The sequence below is a fragment of the Gossypium arboreum genome, chromosome 9, assembly GCF_025698485.1.
Source record: "Gossypium arboreum isolate Shixiya-1 chromosome 9, ASM2569848v2, whole genome shotgun sequence".
NCBI classification, from domain to species: domain Eukaryota; kingdom Viridiplantae; phylum Streptophyta; class Magnoliopsida; order Malvales; family Malvaceae; genus Gossypium; species Gossypium arboreum.
The window spans coordinates 81,203,379-81,222,693 of record NC_069078.1 but is presented as its reverse complement, the minus strand read 5'-3'; the positions used below and the strand labels follow the sequence as shown (position 1 = coordinate 81,222,693).

Sequence of the window (19,315 nt, the reverse complement as noted above, 5' to 3'; positions counted from 1 at the left end):
ATCGATGGTTAAAGTTAAAATATTGTATTGAATTTCAAGTTGGGATAAAATTTAAAAATTAAAAATAAATCGATGGTTAAAGTTAAAATATTGTATTGAATTTCATGACACATTATATATAAGACATTCAAATCGTATCTAAAATTTTTATGCATGCATTCTGAGAATTCTATCTAAAATAATAAATCAAATTACGCCGAGAGATATCTACCTTACAATAAAAAAACTAGAAAAGATTTACAAATACAAGAATCTAACCTTAAATCTCATATTAAACATTAATAGTGCTAAATTTAGTATATAAAATTTAAGAATCAAACCTAATTCCTCACTTTAATGCTAACTTACAAAAAGGAAAGAATCTTTTATATATATTTAAAAGTTTACGACAATAATAACAAATATAAGTATCATTATAAATAATATATATTTAAATAACAATAAATAAAATAAATTTAATTTAAAATACAATCGAATTGAAAATCATAATAAATCTAAAAGAAAATTTACTCATAATATTATAACAATATGGTCAAATTTAAGTGAAAAATATAATAAAGTTTGATTGTAATGACAATATCCTATTTTGATTATAACATTTATTGACTCCTAACTATCAGCATGACTTTAAAATCAATGAGAGGAAGTTATAACATTTAATTATAACATCACTAAATGTTTATTTTATTATTATAATTTTTAAAATAAATATTGATTTTCTATCAGTATTATTTATTAATATATAATAAAACTCTTAACAATAAAATAACTAGTGAGACTTGAACATAAACCACACGGTAAACCTCGGCATTTTTTATTTTATTTTTAATTTGCTAAAATTTCAAGCAATTGGCCGGATCTAAATCCCATCATCCAATTCCCAATTATAATCGCCCAAACGAATACCGCGCCGCTCGCCACATGATATTAGTTGACATCTCTCAGGTCTCACCACTATGTATCGTATATTCATCCCATCACTCGTTCATTTTCCTTGACAAACACAAAAATTAGAGAGGGGGAGAGAGCGCCGAAAAATGATAATACTACGATGAACTCAATGCAGTTTCAAACATCAAAATAGATTCTTTCTTCTTCTTCTTCTCTTTCTCTGTTCTTTATAATAGAAACAGCAATTTAGGGTTTGTTTGTTCTTTTTTCGGCGGAGGAGAGGCGAAGAAATGCCGTTGACTAGGTACCAGATTAGGAACGAGTTCAGCTTGGCCGATCCGGAGCTATATAGAGCTGCCGACAAGGATGATCCCGAGGCTTTACTTGAAGGCGTAGCTATGTCTGGCCTTGTTGGTGTTTTACGCCAGCTCGGTGATCTCGCCGAGTCAGTCTCTCTCTCTGTTACACTTACCAGATTGGTTGAATTTGCTTGGTTTGTTAGTTTGCTTAATTCTCAGTTCCCTTGCTTTAAGCTCGAGGTTATAGAAACAACCGTAATCTGTTCAATATTTCTCGAGTGTACAGAATTTTAGTTTTAGTTTCTGCCATTTGCATCTGAAGCACACTTGGAATTTTCTAACCTAATTTTGGTATCCACTTCACTATTCAAGCGGCCTGTTTTTTAGGATTTAATGTTTTCTGGTTTAGGGTATCTTGACTTGTAGCAATCACCAAATTAGCCCTTGAAATTCTGAATCTCTATTCAAATAGTCTGTATCAATTTCGTTTTTCTCTTGAATGCATTAAATTGAAACCATGCATATCGGAAATTCCTCTACTGACTTGGATTCATGGTACTAGTACAACTGTCACGTTTTATATAGATTTTTCTTGGAGTTGTAGCACTCTGGTGGCAATTTTTTATGTCTTATTTTTGCATTCCGCCTTCTTTCTTGTTTTAAATTGCTTTTCCTTGGCGATTGACTAAAGGTTTGCTGCCGAGATATTCCACAACTTGCATGAGGAGGTAATGGTAACTGCTGCGAGAGGCCATGCTCTAATGGGCCGAGTTAAACAACTTGAAGCAGAATTCCCTTCCATCGAGAAGGCATTTTTATCACAAACAAATCATTCATTTTTCTTTACTAATGCAGGTTAGGTTCAACTTTTAACTAACACATTTTTACTGGAACATGTCATCATTTTTATGGTCAGGATTTGGCTCTTATTGGTTCTGGATCATCATTTCTCATAATGGGGCACTTTCGCATATGTGTTGGTTTCGTATGTTGTATATCTTGTGTACTTGATTGCAATATTGGGAAGTATAACTATACCTTTTGAAACAACTATAGTAGATTCCTGGGGTTGAGTGCCTGGCGTCTGCAATAAGAGTATTACAAGTTTCTTTCCCGGTATATTATCAGCACCTGGAGTAAAATGAAAGTTTGTTTACCTAATCAAAAGATGCCTATTTTAATGACTTTCTGCTAGTGGAAATTATCTGGAATCAGTATGCATGAATTCATTTACATTCCAATATACACATTTTTTATATGCAATAATGGAATGGATAGGAAATGTGATCTTTGGCATACAATGAGTCAGCTTTAAGTGATGGAGCTAATTGGTACTTATTTTTGGTTTTGAAATAGCATATTGGAGTTTACCTGCACAAAGACATTGTCTGCTAAACCGGTTAAGAATTGTATTATCTTTTCACAGGTGTTGACTGGCATCCTAATCTGCGAACTGAACATAATCTGATCACTAGTGGAGACTTACCTCGCTGTGTGCTGGATTCTTATGAGGAATGTAGGGGTCCACCACGTTTGTTTCTTTTGGACAAGTAAGATTGTACTGGTCTTAAGTTTACTAATTTTGCTGCAAGTTTTTTTCTTATCAATAATGAATATAATAATTTTTTTACTTGTTCCAGATTTGATGTTGCGGGTGCTGGGGCGTGTTTAAAGCGTTACACCGATCCATCATTCTTTAAAGCAGAATCAGATTTACCTGGAATTGCACCATTAGAAGTTCAGAGAGAAAAGAAAGCACGTAAAGTGAAGGTACTAACAAATAAGTAAAAGAAAACAGAAAAGATTTGCTTAGGTTTCTCTTTTGCATGTTCTTTTAGCAGTTTGCAGTTTTGTCTCATTTATAGCATAAATTGGGAGATAGGTCTCCAGAATGATCCAAAATTTCTACTCCTTAATGAATAAACTTGAACTTGGTTTTTAGAAAGACCCTAAGATCTATCAGTAGTCTTATTGGATCGATTTGTTTAATTTCACTGGAGAAAAATGCTTCTTTTTTGTGTGAGCAGATCATAGCAAAGTTTGTGGTTAGCTCCACTATCAAACTTAAAACATCTGGTTGAGGTGTGCCTTCATGTGAGGAGCACACTTGATATCTTAGGCCTGCTCTTTTTGAGGTGCTATTGTTGCATTTGGGATGATTTACACCAATTATATCATAATTGTTGGAATTCCTTAACTTAAGCAGATTTTCTACATTAGTGCTAGGAATTTCCTTGTACTATTAGCCATAATCAAATTACTAATTTTTAGGGATAGGCTAATTTCTAGAGATTATTTCCTTTTTTATTTTTCCTGCTATTCTTTAAAAGGCTGTATTCAGATTAGAAGTAATAAGAGAGAATCATTCTTCTTCCTAAAACTTGTTCATGGTATCAAGAGCATCAGGAATCCATTTGATCCTGCTCTTTCTTCTCTTCTCTTGTTCTGTTTTTTCTCTGTTAGAAACCCTACTCCCATGGGTGACACCGAAAATTTCTCTGAGACTGAGATCTCACAAATAACTCAAAATCACAGTCAAGGAATCCCACAAGGTGACCTTAACTCTTCTCTTATAATCACAAATCATCGATTAGATGGAAAAAATTTCCTGCAATGGTCACAATCTGTCCTTATGGTTCTTCGTGGCCAAGGAAAAATTGGGTACATTAATGGACAAATTCCTCGACCAGCATCAACAGACTCTGGTTATGCAACTTGGGAGCTTAACAACTCAATGGTTATGGCTTGGCTTATAAATTCGATGGAAGGTCATATAAGCCGAACGTATCTTTTTTTCAAAACTGCCAAAGAAATGTGGAATGTAATCAAGGAGAATTACTCGGATCTTGGAAATACTTGCCAAGTATTCGAGATCAAATTAAAGTTGAAAGATATTCGACAAGGAACACTTGAAGTCACTCAATATTACAACAACCTAAAGATCTTATGGCAGGAGTTAGACATGTATTATGAAGTTGATTGGGGCGAGGGCTTGGAACACACCAAGTTCATGGATCATCTTAACAAAGAACGTTTCTATGAGTTCCTAGCAGGACTAAATCGTGATCTTGATGAGGTCCGAGGACGAATACTAGGTAGAACCACACTGCCAACCATAGGAGAAGCATTTGCTGAAGTAAGGAGGGAAGAGAAACGGCGTCTTATCATGTTGGGAGACGCAAGAGAATTAAAACCATTGACCGTAGCTGGTCATCATCCTTCCGAGAACTCTGCTCTTATTTCAAGAGGCCCTCAATCTCAAAGGTTCAAAGATGGAGTTGATTCGGTTCAAAAGGCCATGGTGTAGCCATCAGAATCGGGTTGGGCATACCAAGGAGAAATGCTTCAAACTCCATGGCTATCCTGAAGAAAAAAAACAGAAAGAAAACAAGGCAGCAATGATATCTACTACTGAAGAAGATGCTCAGAATGTTAGGCTAACCAAAACTCAACTTGAGGCTCTTCATAAACTACTCGGGACTCCTACAGCCAGTGGGTCACTAACTATTCAAGGTACTGCTTTAAATACTACACACGAACCTATCACAACTTCCTGGATACTAGACTCGGGTGCATCCGACCATATGACAGGTAATCTAAGTTTGTTTCACACCTATTTACCTTGTCATGATCACTCTCGGATTCGCATAGCTGATGGATCTTACTCACCGGTGGCTGGAATGGGGACAGTGAGACTTACTGAAAATTTTTTCCTTGATAAAGTTTTACATGTTCCAAATCTTTCCTGTAATTTACTCTCAATTAGCAAGCTTACCAAGGATGAAAAAGTACTTGCTGAATTTTCTGCTTTCGGTTGTGTGGTTCATGAACAAGAATCGGGGAAGATGATTGGCACTGCTAAAGTTAATGATGGCTTATATGTTTGGAACAAAAACAGTTCACAAGAAGGGATGACCTTATCTACATCAAAAGACGATTCTATCATGCTATGGCATCGTAGACTAGGACACCCGAATTTCATGTACTTGAAGAAACTGTTTCCTCTACTATTTCTAAATAAGAAAATTAGTTCATTGAACTGTGAAGTTTGCCAACTGTCTAAACACACTCGTGTCCCTTATCCTTTGAAACCTTATGTTCAATCTCAACCTTTCTCTTTAATCCACAGCGATCTATGGGGAGCCAGTCGAGTAAAAAACATCACAGGGGCTAGGTGGTTCATAACTTTCATTGATGACCACATTAGAGTTTGTTGGGTCTATCTCCTTAAAGAAAAATCCGAAGTCTCTAGAGTCTTCAAAAATTTTCATTCAATGATTCGAACTCAGTTCAATTCAAATATTCACACCCTTAGAATTGATAATGGGAGAGAGTACTTTAATTCTATCCTAAGTCCTTATCTTTCTAAGCAAGGAATCATACATCAAAGTTCTTGTCCTAACACCCCTCAACAAAATGGGGTTTCCGAGAGGAAAAACAGACACCTTGTAGCCGTGGCTCGTGCCCTTATGTTTACTATGGGTGTACCAAAGTATTTATGGGGAGAAGCTGTCCTCACTGCTTGTTATCTTATAAACCGACTCCCATCAAAGGTATTAAACTTTCAAACATCTTTACATACTTTTCAAAAAAAATTTCCCTTGTTTCGTGTTCCTAATCTCCCAACCAAAACATTTGGTTGCAAAGCATTTGTCCACAACCATCAACCTAACCAATCTAAACTTGATCCTAAAGCTCACACTTGTGTCTTTATTGGTTACTCACCTGCACAAAAAGGGTACAAGTGCTACTCTCCAACCTTACACCGGATGTTTGTGTCCCTTGATGTTACTTTCTTCGAAAACGAGCCATATTTTTCAGCCTCTCATCTTCAGGGGGAGATACTTAGTGAAGATGAGACCTTGAGCAATCTTCTCATTATACCTCAAGACTCTATCAGCCCTACCACCACTACAAAACCTGCTGAAAATCCTACAGCCACTGTTATTCCTGTTTTGGAACCTGTCAGCCCTACCACAACTACAAAACCTGCTGGAAATCCTACAGCCACTGTTATTCCTGTTTTGGAACCTGTTTTTCCTATCTCCACTGTTCAGCAACAAGAAACAAGGGTGATTAATCATACTAATGAAGAAAAACAGCCCACTCATTCTGAAAAACAACAAGGAAAAACTCAGGGACTTTGTGTATACTCTCGGAGACATCAGCTGCCTGAGACCGAAACAGCAGTGCCTATGCCATCTTTACCCGAGGACTGTCCTGAGGAAGAAGTTTCACCTCCTTCATCTTCCATCCATCTTCCAATTGCAGTAAGAAAGGGCACTAGGAGCTGCACTCAACATCCCATTTCTCGGTTTGTATCCTATGGAAACTTGTCTAAATCCTACAATGCCTTTGTTTCTAATGTTGACTCTGTAGAAACTCCAAAGAACATAGACAAGACTCCTATGGAACCCAACCTTAAATTAGGAACTGATAAGGATGGAGAAGAAGTAGACAGGGGGAGATATCAACGGGAGAAACATTTGGAAGCTGCCTACAAGATATTGAGATACTTAAAAGGGACTCCTGGTAAGGGGTTGCATTTCAAGAAAAATGTTCGAAGAAATTATGGGCAAGCTGGGTTTGATTCACATCCACACTCCAGCTTGAGGGGGAGTGTTGGAATTCCTTAACTTAAGCAGATTTTCTACATTAGTGCTAGGAATTTCCTTGTACTATTAGCCATAATTAAATTACTAATTTTTAGGGATAGGCTAATTTCTAGAGATTATTTCCTTTTTTATTTTTCCTGCTATTCTTTAAAAGGCTGTATTCAGATTAGAAGTAATAAGAGAGAATCATTCTTCTTCCTAAAATTTGTTCAATAATAATTTAGTTGCTTCTCACCTGCATGAAACATTCTTTTTCCTTTTATATATTGCTGGCACTGAATGGTAACTTTTTGGCATATCATGGTTTTAGTGCTCAGTGGAGAGGTTTTTCTTTTGCTAGTTGTGCCATATGGTATTTTTCCCTGTGTCCATATTGTCTAATATTTTATTTCTGGCAGAAGAAAGGATCACGCTGGAGGAATGGAGAGACTCCAGATTTTGCACAAGCATCACATGCGAAGTGAGTCCTTCAATTCTGCATCTGTGCCTTTCTTCTGGTTGTTTAGAACTGCACATATTAGAGTTTTAAATATGGTATCTTGGTGATTGAATTGCTTTCTAATAGTGCAGATTGCATGAGCTGTTTTTGGAGGAGCGTATTGAGAATGCTTACAATGACCCTGCCCGTCTTGTAAAACTGAAAAGAAGGCAATTGAATGAATCTCCACTTGACTCAAAATCGGGGAAAAGTTACATGGAGAAATTCCTGGAGACTCCACCAGCACAAACTAAAGCAGTTTATGAGATCTCTGGTACTCCACCTCTGAGGTTGACATTGGATAATTCTAGTGATTCGGGGCCCGAAACACTTGATATTAGCACGGTGAGTCCCGTAAAATTTTCTTCACAAGGAAAGGAAACCTCAAGTTCTGTATCTACTGTACATGAAATTGTCCTGAAACCATCCATTGAAGGGTTGAATGGAGAAGTCATTGATAGAGATATTATGAAGGGGCCTGAACCAACAGTTAAATTCAAAGTTAGAATCCCCCCTTCCCTTCTTGAAGTAACAACTGAAGAGGAGATAATGGTAAATGGAGAAGGCATAGAAGAATGCAATATATATGGGGACCATTCCGATGACATGACCAGTGAGGCTGACAAGTACATCGATGCACTTACTACAATGGAGTCTGAAAGGGATACAGACAATGATTATAGACCTAAGAATGATATTGGCTTCATGGATATTGGGACGTATCAAACAGGTTCTCATGCAAACGAGGAAAAGCTTGGGGTCCAAGGCCATTCATCAGATTCTCAATCGGATAGGATCTCCTTTGTGTCTGATGATGGAAATAGCTCTATGAAGAAAGGAAGATCTAGTTCTAACTACTCTGATACTATCGACAGTCTGGCTAAAGATATGCTGTCAGATGGTGAATTAGCAGTTGAAGTGTTCTCTTCTGATAGAAACTGTGTTGCTGAGATTGTTGAGGCGTCTCGCATCCAGCTTCCTACATGTTCGGAGATGCAATGTCACAGTTCTGATCAGGTTTTGTTACCAAAAGAGACATTTTCTGGTGAATTTTGCCTTCCTTGTCTTGGAGAGGCGTCTTATAGTTCATGTCTGGAAGATTTGAATTCTACACATATTTTGTTGGATGAAGTAAGTTCAGTGGCAAATCCTTTACTGGAGCCACAGCCTGAGGAAGTGCCCTCTGACATTAAAACTAATTCTAATTTGGCAGACAATGTTGGGGGAAAATGTTTGGATGATTCTTCAGAAGTCATTTTCACTGATTCTTCTGAGAAACAGGTTTCTTTGATAACTCTTTCTACTGAAAGTCAGCCGATAGATGAGTTGGACAGAGGAGACACAACTGTCTTTTCTGATGCTTTGCCACATTTATTGAACCTATTACAGGTTAATCCTGAAGAGAGAAGTGGCAATGATCATTTAGATGAAGTTCCTAAAACAGATTTTGCTGGAGAAATTTGTGCTGAAAATTCAGTCAACCAAACAATTGGTTCACCAACAGAGGAGCAGCACCTTTGTTCAACCTTGGCAGATGGAGAAAGAAGTTCAAACAGTATCCTATCACCTGAATGTTTGGATGTTATGAAGCCCATCAATTCAGCTTCTGAGGTCAGTGATGCTACTGTAGAAGGGGATCTCAAATTGGAGCAAATAACTCCTATGGTGGATACTTCACACATTTGTTCCTTTAATGAACAGAAATTTTCAGACATATTACATGATGATCCAAAACTTGAGGCTGACCTAATGGAGATAGGAGCTTCATATTCTGAGCAGCAACAAAATGTTGATGAACTTTTTGATGCTACAGAGGGAGAAGAAACTAGGGAACTCATCTGCAGTGCAAATGTGGTGGAAGAAGATGCTATCCCTTGTGATCCACTATATGATTACACTGATACTTTGAACCTCAAGGATCATGTGGATTTTGATGATCTGGCAACTGAACATGTTCATCCTGAAAGTATTGCAGTACCGGCTGCTGCTCATGGTTCTGCAGACTTTGGTGATGGAGATCCATGTCAAGAAGGATTGGAATCTAATGAGGTTGTTTCTCAAGAATGTCTTACAGAGTTAGAGACTCAAGAAGAAACCAATCAAGTGGTAGGTACTCCATCGGACATAGATTCCACTTCATGCAAATCAGTCTCATATGGCAATTTCAATTTAGAAGATGATATCCACTATTCATCTCTGGCTCAACCAACCAAAGATAGTTTAAGTTTCGTTGATTTAACCACTACACCAGCTTCTTCAGAATTCAGTGATAAAGAATCAGAGCCGAAATATTTGAGTAATCCAATGGAAAGTAGGGAAGACATGGTGTCTTCACATACCCATCACCAATTAGAAAAACAAAGTTCTTCAGAACCGTCATTAGACATCCATACTTATCAACATGATGTGGAAAGGCTGCACATAGTTGAAGATAGTTCAAAACGGATGCAATCTTTAGATCAGGAACAATGCTTGCAAACTTCTTTTGAACCTTCCAAAGAAGTGTATTCAAGTGAACCTTTGTCAGATTTTTCAGAACAATCAGGTAGGCAGGATGAACAAGAAAGTAGTCAATATGATCTTGTTCATCCTGCCTTTGGCCTGCAACCTGAGGCAACTAAAGCTATCATGGAGGAAATGCCACCATTGCCGCCTCTTCCTCCAATGCAGTGGAGGATAGGGAGAGTTCAACATGTTTCTACGGCTCCTCAAAGGGAATTGGTAGAACATGGTCTGCGGTCATTCCCAATGATGCCACAATCTGGAACTGGTGAGGAAACTCAAATTGATTTACCAACATTGGAGCAGGGTTTTGAACAATCCAGAAACCCATTATTACCCCTTGTGGATGGTGAAGAGAGGTCTGGTAATGTGTCTGATCAATTGGCAGCTGATTTCATGCAACCAAGTCCTTTCTCTATGCATCTGGCAACTATGGATAGCAACGGTAATAGCCAATACGGTGGTATCTGTTCCGATAGAGCACACTCAAATCCATTTTTAACATTACCCACAACATCTAATGAAAACCTTGAATATGGTTCTCTTGCTATTGAGGGTGAAAGGGTAGAATCCAGTTTCTCATTGCCCATGCCACCTACTGATGCAACCTGTGGACATATCCCTGTATCTTTGAATGAGAAAGAAGCAAACTGTCCTAGCCAGTTTGTACTGGATACAAGTTCAGAAGGTAGGCCATCTCAGGATCCTAAACAAAATTTTGATCAAGAACATGGGAATCCTCATGATGTATCTGTGCCCATACCAACTAAGAAAGAGGAGCAGGTTCCAACCAAGGTAGCAGAGGATCTTCCTACCAAAGTAGAGGAGCAGTTTCCAACCAAGGTAGATGAGCATCCTCAGCATGGTTTGGAAGCTTCTGAGGGAGAAAAGGTGCAGATATCAAATGCCATCGTTCAACATGGCTTGGCAGCCACAGATGGAGAAACTTCACAGTTAACAAATACAACTCTAGAGCATGATTTGCCAACTTCAGAGGGAGAGGCAGCATGTCCATCAAATACGCTTGGTTTAATACAAGTTTCTGAAGAAGGCAACTCAAATGGGAATCCACCTGTTAAACTTCCTCGACCTCGCAATCCTCTCATTGATGCTGTTGCTGCTCATGACAAAAGCAAGGTGATTATGGTCTTGCTTTTCAATATTGTTCCAGCCTGCCTTTTCTTCTTGTGAAGTAACTGTTTAAATTTTCTGCAGATGAAAAAGGCAACCGAGCGGATTCGACCTCCAACCATTCCTAAGGTAGATGAGAGAGATTCATTGCTGGAACAGATACGAACCAAGGTTAGATCCAATAAACACATACTCTTTGTGTTCCTTTTATGTTTTTATTGGTCGGAAATGTTTTTTTTTTTTTGTAAAACTGGGGTGAGGGCTGATTTATTTTTGGTTGCTACAGTCATTCAACTTGAAGCCTGCAGCCATGACCAGACCTAGTGTTCAGGGTCCTAAAACCAACATAAGGGTTGCAGCAATCTTGGAGAAAGCAAATGCAATTCGCCAGGTTTGTGTTTGATCTGATCTTTCTATTGTCTGCCTGTCTCTTTTTGCCTTGTTTTGGAGCGTTCAATTTTCTAAAATAGTCTCTCTTGAAATAGGCATTGGCTGGAAGTGATGATGATGATGATGATGAAGATGGTTGGAGTGATTCTTGAAAGGACTTACATGGTGACAGACTCTTAGAGGTTACTTGGTTAAAATGTTTAATCAAATAGTAAATTTTCCATCACAGTGAATAGGAAATATGTTTGGTATGGTGACTGGTGTATTCTTTGCCTCAAAATTGTCATTCTGTTGGTGTATAATATTCTGCTCATTCCCGTGTATCTCACTTACACAATGAAGACTTTTAGTCACTGGCACCAGGCCCTGCTATATATATAATGCTTATACAAGGAAGAGTTTCAACATCCATGGCTGAGCCTGTAGAAGTATTGGCTGCGCCTAATGAAATTCTGTTTCTTTTCATTATTCTTACCAATATTTTCTGAATAAATATGTTGAAGAAAGATGTAAATTGTATTTGAGCAAGAGATTGAGGATGTGGTTTTGGCGATTTTTGTGTTTTTGGTAATTATTGCGATGCCTGTCAGATGTAAATGGTGGATAAATGCAATGTGATGTGGAGTGTAGTGTGTTGTAGTGTTGAATGTTATTGTGATCAATAGTCAAAAAGCAGCAGCTAGCCACATAGGTGGAGACATCTTCGGATGGACAAATCACTGACATAGGTAGGCAGAACCAGCCCAAGAAGAAGTGAATCAAGGCAGAGAGATAGGCAGCATTATACAGTGTTCCAAGAGGGATTTTGTGTTGATGAAGATGGATGTTGAAGGAACAGAAAATGGTAATCTGTCTGATTGAAGGTATTTTCCTTGAATGCCATTGTAAGAGGTGGCAGAGATGCTGCCCTGGTGAGAGGAGCAGAATATATGAGAAAAATTATGGGAACTCTTCATTGTCCCTACGAGAAAGGGGAGGTTGTTGCTCATGCTAGTAATGTTCTAATGTCTACTTTCATTTCTTGTCTCCTCCTCTGCTCATAGGTTTTTGTTTTTTGTTGGTGGTATTTGATTTCTTATTCAGGTTCCTTTCATTTTAAGAGGTAGGATGCAGCTGGAAATGAAAATTTATTATGCGGCTACTTGTTTGTTTCAGTGTTCTTCATAACAGTTTCTACGCATGTAGGTTAGGATTCAGTTGATCTCTGAGTTCTTCCTGGAAGAATTTTTCACATATATTAGAAGCATGGCACGTGTTTATATATACAGGCAATGTATTCTATTATGTTAATATGTGTAGAAGCTTGCATGGCTGTTGATTTCTGACTAATATAAAGACGTATAGAGATCGAGTTGCATTTTCTTTTTAATATCATATATTTATTATCATTCATCTTTAGTCACTAACAATCACAAACTATGAGATTTAGTCTGCATTTGATCTTTATATTCTTGCATTACATTTACATGTGGGCTTCTAAATCACTGATAAAGGTTTTAAAAATGCTCTTCATAAACACAAAGGATGAGTATATAGAATGTTACAGTTCTTAAGAAACTTAAAGAGACAACTACATATCTTTCTTCTAATATTTTTCTCACCTCATACTACAAATGCTTAATCATAAAAATCCCTTAACTAATTACTGGCGCCAACTTGTTGAATTAAATTACATAAATTTCAGACTATGACTATAATAAAATAAAACGATTTAATTCTTTTATAGTTTTATTTGATTCTATAGTATTTATATATTAAATAATTATCCTTAATTAAATTATTCTATATATTTTTTTGCCCTTGCTATAAATTCTAGTTTATTGAATATCCATCAAAATGGTGGCCGTGACTTCTCTTTTGAGTGTCCGGGCATTTGTAATTGGAGCCGCTGGGTCCCCTCCAGCACCATTCCTGGGCTTTGATTTTCCGGGCATCCATAGAGTTTTGGTGGGTGGTGTTGGGGGGGTAACATGGGTGCCTGCTGTACTACACATATCAAGTACCAAGGTAGACACCGTGCCGATGACGATTTGGCGGAGAAAGAAGGTAAGGGTCATCAGCAGGTTCTTCCCACTCCCGGACATAATGGAGCCATTGTCAGATTGCAGGGTTCCTCTTCCTTCATATCTATGTACACCCGCAAGGGAAAGAAAGGGATCAATCAGGACGCCATGACCGTTTGGGAGGTCCACACCCTTTCTTCTTTCCATTCCTTCTCAATTCAATTTCATTGCCAAATTTTATTCCTTTTCTTCCTTCACATTTCGTTTTTATATAATTTGGTATTTGCATTACATGGTTTCACGGTTGATGATTTGAGAATTTCCATGTCTCATATTATATTTGGTCTCTATTTATCCCTTCGTTGATCGTCAAATTTGCATATCATTTCTGGAAATGTTGCATGATTTTCGTCTTGACGTTGTGAGGAAAATTACGGGCACGTGTATCATTTCTTTGGCTGTGCTGTTTATCACCATATTTTGATATTTTATTAATTACTCCATGCATGGAATTAACCATTGATCCAGAACTTTATGGGGGAGAAGAAATCGTTCTTCTGCGGTGTATTTGATGGTCATGGTCCGTTTGGTCACAAGGTTTCACGCCATGTACGTGACACCTTGCCCTTCAAGCTTTCTTCAATCATCAAAACGTCACAACCTAATGGTTGCACAGAAAATGATGCAGCTGCTAGCGCTGGACAAAGTTATGGTAAAAATGATAGCAATGGTGTTAACGAGGATAGATTTTCTTCTTGGGAAGCAAGTTTAATTAGAGCTTTCAAAGAATCAGATGAAGAACTTAACTCCGGACTGTCCTTTAATAGTTACAACAGCGGTTCCACAGCTGTAACTATTGTTAAGCAGGTACACCATCAACTGTAGCTCAGTTGGATGAGCTTGTTTGTAGTTAGATTCCTGATTTTTTTTTTTTTTTGTTTTCTTAAAACATTTACAGGATGAGCACTTGATAATTTCAAACCTGGGGGACTCTCGGGCAATTCTTTGCACTAGAGGCAATAAAAATCGACTCATTCCTATTCAACTCACAGTCGACTTAAAACCTCGTTTACCAGGTGTGTATTTCCTCTTTCTTTCTTTCTTTGTTTGAGGGTTTGTGTGTTTCCCATGGTGTTACATTTTCTTTTTCCTTTTTTGAATTGTCCTATGGTGCTACTTAGATGAAGCTGAAAGAATCGAAAAGTGTGGAGGCAGGGTCTTCGCGATGGATGAAGAACCTCATGTACTAAGAGTATGGGCGCCTGATCAAGATAGCCCTGGTCTAGCCATGACAAGGGCTTTTGGGGATTTCTGCTTGAAGGACTACGGTCTTAGCTCAATCCCCGAAGTTTCTTACAGAAGGCTTACAAACAATGATGAATTTGTAGTGTTGGCAACTGATGGGGTAAGAACCTAAATTCTGACATATATGAAATATATTATACTTGCATCTTGATTTCTATGAGCGGTAGTAATATAATGGTTGAAAAACAGAGTGTTGTTGGAAGGAAGGGATCCTAGTTCTAGGAATGTAACCTATGGCTTGACTTTGTTGTAAACTTATATACAAGTATTTTAGGTGTGGGATGTGCTAACAAACAAGGAGGTCATAACAATAGTTGCTTCAGTAAAGAAACAATCAACAGCAGCAAAAGTTTTGGTTTATTATGCTGTTCAAGCATGGAAAAGTAGGTATCCAGGTTCCCAAGTGGATGACTGTGCAGTCATATGCTTGTTCCTCAAGGAACAGCCATTAGTATCAAAATCCGTGTATGACCAAGACCATAACCATAACCATGACTATGACATGAGCAAATGCGGAGGAAGTCAACTAGACTTTGCGGATTCTAATATATGTGGAGACAAGAAAGCTGAAGAAGGCGAGACGGTTATAAATTGCGATTTTACAATGGATAAATCGATTGAACAGAGGGACTGATTATTGATTATTTGTAATGTAAGATTGATGCACTATTGCCTTGTGCGGAAATATTCATATACGGGATTTGGAGAAACCCCAAGCTAAAAAAGTCTTGCCACAATTGAATGAATGAATGAATAATAATATTTTACTTGCCACATCCATCAATCCATGGTTTTTCTCTTTATATATATATATATATATATGCGTCAGCAAGATTGCAATGTTTGACAGTGATATCAATAATAGAGGAATCTTTGCAGTTTCTTCCCATGCCCATGTCTCTGAAGACGTGGTACTACCAGATATCCATGAAAGGCTGTCCTTTGTTTTTCAAAATCTTAGCTTTGGTCCAACGAGTCACCAACTCCAAAACTCTTTGAATTTTGAAGAAAGCTTTAGTGTTCCATCCCATGCATGCCCTCTTTTGAAGGTAACAACAAGTTTCATTCAACACCACCTATTATTCCCACAAAAGTTAATTCACACAAACTTCCTATCATATTGAAGAAAAGGCTAAATTCTTAAACTGGGGTCTAACCTTTTAGGGGTTACGTATATAAGTACCAAAAATTTCAAAATAGTCATATAATAGAATAACATTTCTAAAAGTGCTCAAATGAAGTTAAACCTTTCAAAATGGTTAAAAAAAGGGCCTAATCTTTTCTAAAGTGTTGCATATCAAAGTTAAATATTGTCAAAAGTGTAGAAATAAGGGTTTCTTAAATGTTGCATATTCAATTTCAAATTATATTATGATTGTTTTCTTTTCTTTTCAAGAAATATCTTATTCAAGTGTTATGTTTTCGTTCTAAACACATTAATATTTCACTTTTTTTTTTATACAAATTGAGTTGAAATGCGTGGAAAGCTCTTATCTAAGCACATTTGTTAATGTTAGGCAGTTATTTGATCATTATGGAAAAAAAATAATCTTTATGTGAGCAACTTCTAAAAAATTGAGTCTTAATTTAAACATTTACCCTAAACAAAATAAAAACTTGCAAGTGATTCTACAAGACTGAGTAAACAAACCAAAAACTGAATTTCAATTCGAATCGTAGCGTCTAATTTACTTCAATTCGATTCATTCAGATTCAATCTACAAGTTAAAAATTGTAATTTATTCAATCGAGTAGAATTTTATTTTTATTTAATTTATAATTTTATAATATCAAAATAAATATTTTATATAATAAATTAGTGAATATAACTTAGAAATGTTATATGAAAATTTGTTTCTTTTTTTAAATCTAAAAATCAATTAATTGATTTGGTTTGGATTTTTTTTTTTTAAAAAAAAAGTTAGAATAATGTATTTTTCTCCACAATGCATCCAAACCAAATTGCTATGGCTACTAGTTGAAGACAGTACACTGTGTAGAAGGATTTTTGCTTGTATGGTGAGCAAGAGAAAGGACTATAAAGCCTACAACTTCAGAAAGGGACCAAATTGAAATGAAAGAAACATAAAAAAATGAGACCAACAAACAGAACAGGCATCCATCATGCAGTCTTTTATTAACACCAAGTCCATGTGGTAAGCTACAACTTCATATCACCCCTCACCCTCAATCACAACATTTACAACCAAATTTAGTGTCTCTTCATTAAGATGTACATTAGAAACTCCTTTTTGGCTTTTTTCCATTCTGATGGATGATGTATGTCATGAGAGTGAAATTGAATTTAGATTTTTTTTTTAAATTCAGTATTTTCTATTTTATATTAAAGCAATACTAATGATATGATGTGACAATAGCACCCTCCATATTTATACAATCACATTGGCAAATTAGTCCTCTCTCAAGTAGACAAACAACAAAAATAATAATAAAAGGGTCACAACCATTAATTGAACAAACCCTCCCTATTCAAGCGCCCCAAAAAGGGTAAAAAGAACAACACAAACACCCCCCTCTCTCGACTTAAGTCTAATCCAGGCATGATTTGCGGACAATATAGCGATAAGCAGCAACTTTTTTTCTCCTTGAAGCTGTATTGTCCACAGAAAGAATCATTTTGCCAGCTTCTCTTGATGTGAAAGAGTTATGAATGGCCTCTTCCCATGGACTCAATTTTCTGACCTTCTCCACTGCAATGGTGTAGCTGCCTTCCGCATTGGGCACGAACTCCGCACTGTATTCCAAGTCCCACCCTCCTACTACCAGATCCCATGTTATGGTTGCACCTCCCTGTATCACATCATCCACAACCATTCTTTTTACTATAAATCACTAATGCTGCAATATCATTTCACTATGTTAAATCAACACCTTTACTATGTTTACCTCAATTCCTTCTATTTGAATGTTCACTTTCTCTCCTCCTTTCACTGTGAACTCCGAGGCTGGTTTTGGAGGACCGTTCTGCGAATCATAAGTTCGACTCAGCCCTCCGTATTGTACTGGAACATCCTCGGGTCTTATAAATCTATCAATCAAACAAATAACTTTTGTATTGAAGCAGAGAGACTGATATATATATATATATATATATATATATATATGGTAAGGAGTAAAACAAGACAACAGACTCACTTGTAGAGTGTTTCAGCTGCATATCCTTGTCTGGAGATCACGAACTTGCTCTTAGTTCGCTGAGTTAGAAATGGACTGAACATTGAATACAGCATACTGAAGTACCATGGGACATTGATGAAAATCTAGAACCCAGAAAGGCAAGTTAAAAGAAAAAAAGCAATTTATCTCCGAAAGAGAAACAAAACCATTGTATAGTTGTGGAAGAATTTAAAGTACCTTACGAGCAACCATTTCAGGGTAATTATCTTGAAAGAGAGAGAGGATCTGATTAGAAACGACCCTGAGGTCTCTTTTGGGCATGTCTTTGAGATCGGTGACCTGAATAATAGAGTTGATCCCACCAGGCTTGAAATGCAGCAGATTGATTCCTCTCTCCATAACTTGAACTCTCCATCTCAGGAACTTGTTCAGCTTCTCTTCATCCCCAAACATTCTCTCACACATGTCCTTGTCTCTAAAAACCCCATAGGCATTGTAGCAAACAGGGTGGCCTTCTCTGTCATAGCCATGCATATAAGCAACCACTCCCTCCAGCTCCTCCAACCCCAACTCCTCCTCCGCCACACTGTCTGCTTTGAACTCTTTTCTCCAGGCAAGACATTTCTCCAACATGTGAAAGCAGTCGGAGACCTTGAAGTCCCTAGCTCGCAAGAACTTGAGCAAAATGACATCGGCTTTTTCGTCATCGGAGAGAAGAGGGATGCCCCACATGGTGCATTGGCCGCCGGGGCCAAGAGAGGCCGTAAGCTTGTCCTTGAGTTCTTGCAAGGACTTCTTCTCGGAAGACTTCAAATGGGAGATGAAGTAGGTATCTTCCTTAAAAGAAGGAGAGCGGAGAGTGGCAGCTTCCATTAAAGTAGTAACAAAGCTTTTCTTGTGGTGAGGCTTGGGAGACGCCTCTGGTGAGGATGCTTTCTCCATTTGAAATATGTTATGAAGAAGAGAAGTCCGGAAGGAATCTCTGTAACAGAAGAGGGTGAGCAGTGGGAGGGGATTGGTTTTGATAAGATGGAAGTATGAAAATAGTATTAAGGAAGAAGAAAAGCAGTGATTTTGGGATTGACTGTGTTTACTTGCAGAGGAAAGAGGGCGACACCACAAAGTAGCAGGTTTATAATAACAAAGGGACAAAACAAGATTAGCTCACATTTGATTAAAGGCAAGGGAAGAAACATGCCCCTCCTTTTTCCTTTTTTTTTTTTTTTCCTCCCTTTTTCAAGCAACAGCCTGAAATTTCTGACTATCCCAAGCTCAAAATTATTAATAACACATATCAATAAAACCTAAACCGGTGGTAATAAGAAATTTAATCTACTTTAATTAAAATTTTATATTATTACCTGTTTGGCCGATTGCAGAGAATAGTTTAATTATCTGATTCTATTAACTATTTAGTAAAACTTATTTGAAAACAGAAAGATTATAAGGCATAACCTATTAAGTATAATATTCCGATATTTATTGAGTAAAATTATTGAAATAAAATATTTTTATCAAATAATTAAAATATTTATTATAAAAATTAATTAGTAAATATTTTTA

The 19,315-nt window shown here is 37.2% G+C and overlaps 3 protein-coding genes across 3 annotated transcripts; 2 read left to right on the top strand and 1 right to left on the bottom strand.

The window, feature by feature from the left end:
• The first annotated feature begins 776 nt into the window (after positions 1–776).
• LOC108451744 (protein SCAR2-like) lies at positions 777–11,812 on the top strand. Its single transcript, XM_053019511.1, has 9 exons — positions 777–1,336; positions 1,882–2,045; positions 2,617–2,740; positions 2,831–2,960; positions 7,204–7,265; positions 7,376–10,922; positions 11,001–11,087; positions 11,203–11,307; positions 11,402–11,812. Exons 1-9 carry the CDS (start codon positions 1,182–1,184, stop codon positions 11,456–11,458), a joined length of 4,431 nt encoding a protein of 1,476 aa, XP_052875471.1. The 5' UTR covers positions 777–1,181; the 3' UTR covers positions 11,459–11,812.
• A 1,296-nt stretch (positions 11,813–13,108) lies between these two features.
• Positions 13,109–15,324, top strand: LOC108452210 (probable protein phosphatase 2C 65). The gene is made up of 5 exons (XM_017749977.2): positions 13,109–13,492; positions 13,838–14,176; positions 14,268–14,385; positions 14,491–14,714; positions 14,889–15,324. Exons 1-5 carry the CDS (start codon positions 13,277–13,279, stop codon positions 15,246–15,248), a joined length of 1,257 nt encoding a protein of 418 aa, XP_017605466.1. The 5' UTR covers positions 13,109–13,276; the 3' UTR covers positions 15,249–15,324.
• Positions 15,325–16,978: 1,654 nt separating this feature from the next.
• On the bottom strand, positions 16,979–19,001 carry LOC108450222 (patellin-6). Its single transcript, XM_017747746.2, has 4 exons — positions 17,990–19,001; positions 17,771–17,895; positions 17,522–17,663; positions 16,979–17,425 (listed from the first exon to the last, which is right to left on the bottom strand). Exons 1-4 carry the CDS (start codon positions 18,692–18,694, stop codon positions 17,165–17,167), a joined length of 1,233 nt encoding a protein of 410 aa, XP_017603235.1. The 5' UTR covers positions 18,695–19,001; the 3' UTR covers positions 16,979–17,164.
• Positions 19,002–19,315: the final 314 nt, after the last annotated feature.

What these genes read in the sequence shown, in the direction of transcription:
- LOC108451744 (XM_053019511.1), top strand. Translation starts at nt 1,182, where the DNA reads ATGCCGTTGACTAGGTACCAGATTAGGAACGAGTTCAGCTTGGCCGAT. An exon ending in ATTTTTCTTTACTAATGCAG is followed by an intron (nt 2,046 to 2,616) that starts GTTAGGTTCAAC and finishes ATCTTTTCACAG; the next exon opens with GTGTTGACTGGCATCCTAAT. An exon ending in CGTTTGTTTCTTTTGGACAA is followed by an intron (nt 2,741 to 2,830) that starts GTAAGATTGTAC and finishes TACTTGTTCCAG; the next exon opens with ATTTGATGTTGCGGGTGCTG.
- LOC108452210 (XM_017749977.2), top strand. Translation starts at nt 13,277, where the DNA reads ATGGGTGCCTGCTGTACTACACATATCAAGTACCAAGGTAGACACCGT. An exon ending in CTGTAACTATTGTTAAGCAG is followed by an intron (nt 14,177 to 14,267) that starts GTACACCATCAA and finishes AAACATTTACAG; the next exon opens with GATGAGCACTTGATAATTTC. An exon ending in TAGTGTTGGCAACTGATGGG is followed by an intron (nt 14,715 to 14,888) that starts GTAAGAACCTAA and finishes CAAGTATTTTAG; the next exon opens with GTGTGGGATGTGCTAACAAA.
- LOC108450222 (XM_017747746.2), bottom strand. Translation starts at nt 18,694, where the DNA reads ATGGAGAAAGCATCCTCACCAGAGGCGTCTCCCAAGCCTCACCACAAG. An exon ending in CTGAAATGGTTGCTCGTAAG is followed by an intron (nt 17,896 to 17,989) that starts GTACTTTAAATT and finishes TCTGGGTTCTAG; the next exon opens with ATTTTCATCAATGTCCCATG. An exon ending in TTCAAATAGAAGGAATTGAG is followed by an intron (nt 17,426 to 17,521) that starts GTAAACATAGTA and finishes GATGTGATACAG; the next exon opens with GGAGGTGCAACCATAACATG.